General features: G+C 41.6%; 1 protein-coding gene across 1 annotated transcript in view; it reads left to right on the top strand.

Annotated features, from left to right (window-relative positions):
* RAD51 (RAD51 recombinase) overlaps positions 1-8,706 on the top strand; it is a 37,746-nt gene extending 29,040 nt beyond the window's left edge. Inside the window, exons 7-9 of the mRNA XM_011932712.1 lie at positions 7,751-7,864; positions 8,227-8,356; positions 8,581-8,706. Coding sequence (XP_011788102.1) covers positions 7,751-7,864; positions 8,227-8,356; positions 8,581-8,706 — 370 coding nt within the window. The remainder of the gene's footprint in view (positions 1-7,750; positions 7,865-8,226; positions 8,357-8,580) is intronic.
* Positions 8,707-9,319: the final 613 nt, after the last annotated feature.

The raw sequence follows: 9,319 nt of genomic DNA, 5'->3' as shown, positions 1-9,319 counted from the left end.
AAAAAAAAAAAAAAAAATTAGCCAGACATAGTGGCGTACTGCCTGTAGTCCGAGCTACTTGGGAGGGTGAGGAAGGAGAATCACTTGAACCAGGGAGACAGAGGTTGCAGTAATCTGAGATTGTGCCACTGCACTCCAGCCTGGGTGGAGTCTGTCTCAAGAAAAGGCAGTTCTCCTCAGATTTATCTACAGATTCAACACAATCCTTATCAAAATTCCAGCAAGCTTTTTTTTTGCAGAAATTTACAAAATAATCACAACATTTATGGGATATAACATATGGAAATGCAAAGGACCCAGAATAGCTGAAATGTCTGGAAAAAGAAAATTTGAGATTTTAGACTTTTTGGTTTAAAAACTTATTATAAAGCTACAATAACCAAGACAATATGGTGATGGCATAAGGATAAATATGGAGAGTTCAGAAATGAAACTTTTATGGTCACTTGATTTTTGACAAAGGTAACAGGCGATTTTTTTTTAATTTTAAATTTTTTACAAATATACGTGGTCTCGCTGTGTTGCCCAGGCTAGTCTCGAACTCCTGGCCTCAGGTGATCCTCCCAACTCAACCTTCCCAAAGTGTTAGGATTACAGATGTGAGCCACCAAACCTGGCTGACAAGGCAATTAATGAGGGAAAGAATGGTCTTTTCAATAAATGGTGCTGATGTAGGTGAATTTCCAAATGTAAAACAATAACTTTAGACCCTTACTTATACACCACACGTAAAAATTAAAATAGGTAACAGTGTGGTCATTCCTCAAAAAATTAAACACAGAATGACCATGTGATCCAGCAGTTCCATTTCCAGCTATATATTCAAAAGAATTGAAAACAGGAACTCAGAGACTTGGACACCGATGTTCATAGCAGCATTACTCACAATAGCTTTGGAAATAACCCAATGTCCATTGACAAATGAATATATAACATGTGGTATATACACACAATGAAATGTTATTTTAGCCTTAAAAGGAAGAAAATAAATTTTTTTCTTAGACCTAGTCCTGCAGATAAAAAGATAGGAAATTCTGACACATGCTATTAACATCCACTCACCTTGAGGACATGCTAAGTGAAATAAGTTAGTCACAAAAAGACAAAAACTGAGGCCGGGCGCGGTGGCTTCATGCCTGTAATCCCAGCACTTTGGGAGGCCGAGGCAGGTGGATCACCTTAGGTCAGTTGAGACCAGCCTGGCCAACATAGTGAATCCCCATCACTACTAAAAATATGAAAAATTAGCCAGGCATGGTGGCACACACCTGTAGTCCCAGCTACTCCGGAGGCTGAGGCAGGAGAATCGCTTGAACCTGGGAGTCAGAGGTTGCAGTATGCCGAGATCATGCCATTGCACTATAGCCTGAGCAACAAGAGTGAAACTCTGGCTTGGAAAAGGAAAAAAAAAGGACAAAAACTGTATGATTCCGCTAATATGTGGTACTTCAAAATCAGACAGAAAGTAGAATGGTGGTTTTCTGAGGGTAGGGAGACTGGGGTGTTATTGTTTAATGGTACAGTTTCAGTTTGGGATGATGAAAAAGCTCTGGAGATGAATAGTGGTGATGGTTGCATAGCAGCATGAATATCCTTAATGCACCTGAATTATATATTTTTAAAATAGTTAAAATGCTCAATTTAATCTTATATGTTTTACCATACTGTTTTTAAAAGGGTGGTAATCCTAAATAAGAGCCTAAACTATAATTTTTCAGAGAGAACATGGGGGAAAATCTTAGTGACCTTGGGGTAGGCAAATATTTATTAGCTACAACACCAAACACACAGTCCATGAAAAATAAATTGATAATAGAGTGAGTTTTCACTTCATCAAAATTAAAAACTTTTGTGCTTCAAAGGACACTATGAAGGAAATGAAAAGATAACCCAAAGAATATGAGAAAATATTTGCAAATCATGTGTCTGATAAAGGTCTAGTATCCAGAATATATGAAGAACTATTATAACCCAACAATAAAAAGATAATCCAGTTGTTTAAATGGGCAAAGGATTTGAATAGACATCTCTCCAAAGAGGATATACAATGGCTGATAAGCACATAAAAAGATGCTCAACATCATTAATCATCAGGAAAATGCAAATTGAAACCGTGGTGAGCTACCACTTTACACCCACTATGAAGGCTATAATAAAAAAGACAGTAACAAAAACTGGGAGGACGTAGAGAAACTGGAACCCTCACATATTGCTGGTGACAATATGCATTGGTGGTCTCTTTGCAAAATAGGTGGCTGCTTAAAAAGTTAAAAATGAATTTACCATATGATGCAGCAATTTTACTCTAGTTATATACCCAAGAGAAATAAAAACATGTCATATAAAGACTTGTATGATAATGTTTATGGTATCACTGTAATAGCCCAAAATGTCCATCAACTGGTAAATGAATAAACAAAATTTGTTTTCTCTCTTCAGCAATAAAAAAAGAACTTAAGTACTGATACATGTTAACAACATGGATGAACTTTGAAATATGGTAAATGATAGAAGTTAAACACAAAAGACCACATATTGTATGATTCCATTTATATGAAATTTCCAGAAGGGGATAATCTAAGAGATAGAAGAATTGTGATTACTGTCGATAAGAATTAGGAGTAACTGTGAATGAAGCTGAGAGATTTTTTTAGGGGTGATGAAAATGTTCTAAAATTGGATTGTGCTCATGGTTATACAACTCTGCAAATTCACTAAAGCTCTCAATGAATTTTAAACTTACAGCAGGCCATTTTTGAGGTATGTTAATTATACCTGAGTAAAGCTTGTGAAGAGGTTATAAGTTTCTGTATCCTCAAATAAAGTTTTGAAATACATCCTCAAAATTGTTTTACTTCTTTTCCTTTGTGTAGGGTCAAATGTGGTAATTTAACCCTGCCACACATTTTATGGAAACCCAGTGATAAAACAGTTTAATTGTATGCTGAGGTGTCAGACTCAAGTTGGAACCTGCCTAAATAAGTTGAGGAGAATATTCTCTCTTGTTTTATAATCAAATTATCTTTCCCAGCTTGTAATTTGAGGACTGCAACCTATTAAATGTATACCACTGAAGCACAAAATTAGGTTGGAATAGTAATTGCAGCTTTTTGCCTCTGCCTACAAAATTCCTATGAAGGAAAAGGAATTACTCTTTTGCAACCTGATCTTAGTTTTCTGAAGATGTATATACTTGTGTCTTCCCTCCCAAAATTGTTTTGGCAATCTTGTACAGCATTCATACTTTTAAGTATACTATTTTAGTAGTTTAAGGATTCTCTTTTGGACAGAGTCACTAAAACATCGTCTCGTAACATAAGTAAGTATTCAGATAGGATAGATGAGCTAGTAGAATATAGGCTATGAGGACAAGAACTTTGATTTGGTCAACACTGGATGCCCAAGCCATAGAGCAATGCATTCAGCATTTGTTAATGAATGTTTTGCTCACAAAAAATATTTTTTTTTGTTTGTGTTTTTAGAGATGGGGTCTCACTCTGCCCCGCTAGAATGCAACAGTACAATCATAGCTCGCTGCAGCCTCCAGGGCTCAGGCAGTCCTCCCTCCTCAGTGTAGCTGGGATTACAGGCACGCACCACCAAGCCCAGCAAATATTTTTCTATTTTTCTTTCTTTTTCTTTTTCTTTTTTTTTTTTTAATTTTTTAATTTTTTTTTTATTTTTTTGAGACAGAGTTTTGCTCTTGTTGCCCAGGCTGGAGTGCAATGGCACGATCTCGGCTCACCGCAACCTCGCCTCCCATGTTCAAGCAATTCTTCTGCCTCAGCCTCCTGAATAGCCGGGATTACAGGCATACACCACCACGCCCAGCTAATTTTGTATTTTTAGTAGAGAGGGAGTTTCTCCATGTTGAGGCTGGTCTCGAACTCCGGACCTCAGGTGATCCCCCTGCCTCAGCCTCCCAAAGTGCTAGGATAACAGGCATAAACAACAGCGCCCGGTCTATTTCTTTTTTTTTTTTTTTTTTAGACGGAGTCTCGCTCTGTTGCCCAGGCTGGAGTGCAATGGTGCGATCTTGGCCCACTGCAAGCTCCGCCTCCTGGGTTCACGCCATTCTCCTGCCTTAGCCTCCCAAGTACCTGGGACTACGGGCACCCGCCACCACACCTGGCTAATTTTTTTGTATTTTTTAGTAGAGATGGGGTTTCACCGTGTTAGTCAGGATGGTCTCGATCTCCTTACTGCGTGATTCACCCGCCTTGGCCTCCCAAAGTGCTGGGATTACAGGCGTGAGCCACCGTGCCCCGCCTATTATTTTTGTAGAGATGAGGTCTCACTGTGTTGCCCAGGCTGGTCTCGAACTCTTGGCCTAGAGTGATTCTCCCTTCTAGCCTCCCAAAGTGCTGAGATTACAGGCAGGCATGAGTGACTGTGCCTTACTGAAAAATATGTTTACATAGAAATTTCATTAATTTGTTTTAATCAGGTCTCTTTATCAGCTAGGCACGGTGGCTCACGCCTGTAATCCCAGCACTTTGGGAGGCCGAGACGGTCGGATCGCAAGATCGAGATCGAGACCATCCTGGCTAACACGGTGAAACCCCGTCTCTACTGAAAATACAAAAAATTAGCTGGGCATTGTGGCGGATACCTGTAGTCCCAGCTACTCGGGAGGCTGAGGCAGGAGAATGGCGTGAACCCAGGAGGCAGAGCTTGCAGTGAGCCGAGATCACACTACTGCACTCCAGCCTGGGCCACAGAGCGAGACTCCATCTGAAAAAAAAAAAAAAAATCAGGTCTCTCTATCAAGAAAAAAATGTATATTTCTGAAAATGTCACAAGGCCTCCTTAAGCTAATAAAAAATAGCCCTCTTTCATTCACAACAGAAGAGCCCTTACTGATTAATTTTTGCCATGCCCTATTGAAGAATATTAACCCACATTCATGTTACTGTAGCTCTGGGGTTCCCAGAACATGGTCCCCAGCATTACCATTACTTGAGATTAGAAATGCAAATTGTCTGATGGGACTTTAGATCTACTGAATCAGAAACAGTCAGATACTCGGGCTAGCAACCTGTTTTAACAAGCTCTCCAGGGCCAGGCACCATGGCTCATGCCTGTAATCCCAACGGGGGTGTATCACCTGAGGCCAGGAGTTTGAGACCATCCTAGCCAACATGGTAAAACCCCGTCTCTACTAAAAATACAAAAACTAGCTGGGCACGTTGGCAGGTGCCTGTAATCCCAGTTACTCAGGAGGCTGAGGCAGAAGAATTGCTTGAACCCGAGAGGCGGAGGTTGCAGTGAGCCAAGATCGTGCCACTGTACTCCAGACTGGTTGACAGAGCGAAGCTCCATCTCAAAAAAACAATACAAAAAAAAAAACAAAACACAAGCTCTCCAGGTAATCTTATGCTTGCTAAAGTTTGAAAACCATGACCACAATTGCTAGCCTTGCTTGAAAATCTTTGAAGTACTATGAAAGAATGAGGCAGGAGAATCGCTCATTTGACATAAGCTTAGATTTTCAAATGTACATGTTAAGAATAACCTGAGGTATTTGTTAAATATACAAATTACCAGGCTCTTCCCTGATAATTATAATTCATTTTTTTTTTTTTTTTTTTTTTTTTTTTGAGATGGAGTTTCACTCGTTGCCCAGGCTGCCAGGCTGGAGTGCAGTGGCATGATATTGGCTCACTGCAACCTCCTCCTCTCGGGTTCAAGCGATTCTCCTGCCTCAACCTCCCAAGTACCTGGGATTACAGGCACACACCACCATGCTCATCTAATTTTTGTATTTTTAGTGGCGATTGGGTTTCACCATGTTGGCCAGGATAGTCTCGGACCCCTGACCTCAAGTGATCCGCTTGCCTTGGCCTCCCAATGTGCTAGGATTACAGGCGTGACTCACCGTGCCCAGCCCAGGAATTTGTTTCCTAACGGGTGTTCCAGGTTATTCTTATCTTTAAGAAAGTTCAAGAAACACTATGAAAGAGGATGCTATTTCCAGCCAACTTTTCCCAAGCTGTGAGAATTCCATGTCCTGCTTCTGGAGCCTAAGCACAGAGGTTCCCATAGTTTTTTTTGTGAGTGCTGCTGAGAGAAAAGCTAGGATAACTCTTTTTTCCGGTAAACCTTCTCTGTTTTTATAGCAAATAGATAATCTCCCTTTCTTTTTTAATTTTTAATTTTTTTAAATTTTATAAATAGATACGCGGTTTTGCCATGTTGCCCAGGCTGGTTTCAAACTCCTGAGCTCAAGCAATCCTCCCTCCTCAGCCTTCCAAAGTGCTGGGATTACAAGCATGAGCCACTGCGCCCAGCCTCTTCTCCCTTTCTGATGGTAGATTATATCAGTGTATTTTTTTGTTTGTTTGTTTTTGAGACAGTCTTGCTCTGTCACCCAGGGTGGAGTGCAGTGGTGCGATCTCGGCTCACTGCAACCTCTGCCTCCTGGGTTCAAGCGATTCTCCTGCCTCAGCCTCGTGAGGAGCTGAGAAGCAGGGATTACAGGCACCTGCCACCACACCCGGCTACAGTTTGTATTTTTAGTAGAGACGGTGTTTCACCCTGTAGGCCAGGCTGGTCTCAAACTCCTGATCTCAAGTGATCTGCGCACCTTGGCCTCGCAAATTGCTGGGATTACAGGTGCAAGCCACCGTGCCCAGCCATATCAGTGTTTCTTGAGGCACAACTAGAAGACTTGTGAAGTAAAGTACTTACGCCTGTTATAGCTTTTTGTTTGTTTGTTTGTTTAACCATACATTCATGATCTAAATAGAGAAAACATACATCTCTTCATTCTTTTATTTGGTCAGGATCGTAAGGTGTAATTCTATCCTTATGCCATCTGTTTATCTTCATGATAGAATCATAAATCTAGAATATAATTATAGCACACTGGGTTTTATGTAAACATTCTTTTTTGAACTTTTTTTTTTTTTTGAGATGGAGTCTTACTCTGTCACCCAGTCTGGAGTGCAATGGTGCGATCTCCACTCACAGCAACCTCCGTCTCCCAGGTTCAAGTGATTCTCCTGCCTCAGCCTCCCAAGTAGCTGGGATTATAATAGGTGACTGCCACCACGCCCAGCTAATTTTTGTATTTTCAGTAGAGACAGGGATTTGCCATGTTGGCCAGGCTGGTTTCCAACTCCTGACATCAGGTGATCCACCTGCCTTGGCATCCCGAAGTGCTAGGATTACAGGCATGAGCCACCGCTCCTGGCCCTCAAAGAATAGATTTGATTTAGGCAGGGTGTGGTGGCTCACGCCTGTAGTCCCAGTATTTTGGGAGGCTGAGGTGGGCAGATTATGAGGTCAGGAGTTCAAGACCAGCCTGATCAGTATGGCGAAACCCTGTCTCTACTGAAAATAAATTAGCCATGCATGGTAGTGCACACCTGTAATCCCAGCTACTCGGGAGGCTGAGGCAACAGAATCGCATGAACCTGGGAGGCGGAGGTTGCAGTGAGATCACGCCACTGCACTCCAGCCTGGGTGACAGAGCAAGACTCCGTCTCAAAGGAAAAAAAAAAGAATAGATTTGATTTGTCCTGAAGACTTGCTTTACTTGCCTGTAGAGCTCAGAGTAGTTGAGTGCTATCATCTCTCTGCTTGTAGTTTGCCTGAACTTCTTAATAGAAAGGGAATTACATTCTTTGGCCCTGAAACTACTCTCAGTACCACTTCTTCCCTCCCTATTCAGGTAATTGTCAGAAATGAATTGCTCATCTGCCTGAGTTCTGTGTGCAGCCTAAAAATGTTCTCTCCTCTCCCACAGGTATGGTCTGTCTGGCAGTGATGTCCTGGATAATGTAGCATATGCTCGAGCGTTCAACACAGACCATCAGACCCAGCTCCTTTATCAAGCATCAGCCATGATGGTAGAATCTAGGTGTGTGCTTGGTGTAAGACACCAAATATGTTCTTAGAGTCCTTCCCTGAGTCTTGTAATGGCTATTTGGCCAGATTGGTAGTAGCTTGAATTAGAAATGAGGAGGTTTAAGTTTAATTCCTGTTTTGACACTCTTGCTTTATAGTTTAGGTCAAGTACCTATTAAAAATGAAATCATAATCTACTTGAACTTGCTGGAAATCTTGTTAAATGGTGCCTCAGATGTTAGTGCTGTGCAAATATTTTAATAAAACATCTATATACAAGAAAAACTATGAATATGAGATTTTAGGGTGGTAAGGAAGGGAGCAGAATCTGACACAGGCTAGAAATAGGCTTCAGAGAATCCTTGTTTCCTGTAGGTATGCACTGCTTATTGTAGACAGTGCCACCGCCCTTTACAGAACGGACTACTCGGGTCGAGGTGAGCTTTCAGCCAGGCAGATGCACTTGGCGAGGTTTCTGCGGATGCTTCTGCGACTTGCTGATGAGGTAAGTTGTGGGATAGGGACAGAGAATGCCTACTTTCAGTGGCTGTGAATTCCAGGAACCTTGCTAGGAGGCCAAGACATCAGTGCCTGAGATCATCAAGCTCTATTAGAAAAGGAAGAAGAGAGACATTAGATATTCGTAGCTTTGTGGGCAAAGTAGTGGCAGCATTAAGGTTCTTGGAGTGTCTACGGCCACAAAATTGACATTTATCCTTTCCCCATCAGTTTGGTGTAGCAGTGGTAATCACTAATCAGGTGGTAGCCCAAGTGGATGGAGCAGCCATGTTTGCTGCTGATCCCAAAAAACCTATTGGAGGAAATATCATCGCCCATGCATCAACAACCAGGTAAGGTGTTGATGGGATCGATTCTTCTTTTCGGAATGTCATGTTAACTGTGAAGTAGACATGAATATATAATATTTTCATTTAAGCCCTGTTAAAGCTACTGTTGTATAGACACTTAGGAACTCTTGCTAACCTAATTAACATGCTCTGGTTGGTATAGATGTTTTAGTTCATAAAAGAATTAAAAACCCACAAATGTGGAAGAATAAATATGAATAATAGAGATGCCTCTCCCTCGTTATTTAAAAAATGTTTGGGCTGGGCACTGCGGCTCACACTGGTAATACCAACACTTTGGGAGGCCAAGGTGAGAGGATGACTTGAGGCCAGGAATTCGAGACTAGTCAGGGCAACAAAGTGAGGCCCCTGTCTCTACAAAAAAGGTAGCCAGTGTGGTGGCATGTGCCTGTAGTCTTAGCTACCGAGGAGACTGAGGCAGGAGGATCAGTTGAGCGTGGGAATTCGAGGCTGTGTTGAGCTATGATCACACACCGCTGCACTCCAGCCTGGCAAAAGATCAAGACAGTGCCTTGAAAGAAAATTTTTCTTTCTTTTTTTTTTTTTTTTGAGACATTGTCTCGTTCTGTCGCCCAGGCTGGAGTGCAGTGGCCGGATCT

The sequence above is a fragment of the Colobus angolensis genome, unplaced genomic scaffold (genome assembly GCF_000951035.1).
Source record: "Colobus angolensis palliatus isolate OR3802 unplaced genomic scaffold, Cang.pa_1.0 Scaffold97, whole genome shotgun sequence".
In the NCBI taxonomy this organism is placed as follows: domain Eukaryota; kingdom Metazoa; phylum Chordata; class Mammalia; order Primates; family Cercopithecidae; genus Colobus; species Colobus angolensis.
Note: the sequence above shows the minus strand (reverse complement) of the source record. Positions and strands in the feature narration are given on the sequence as shown.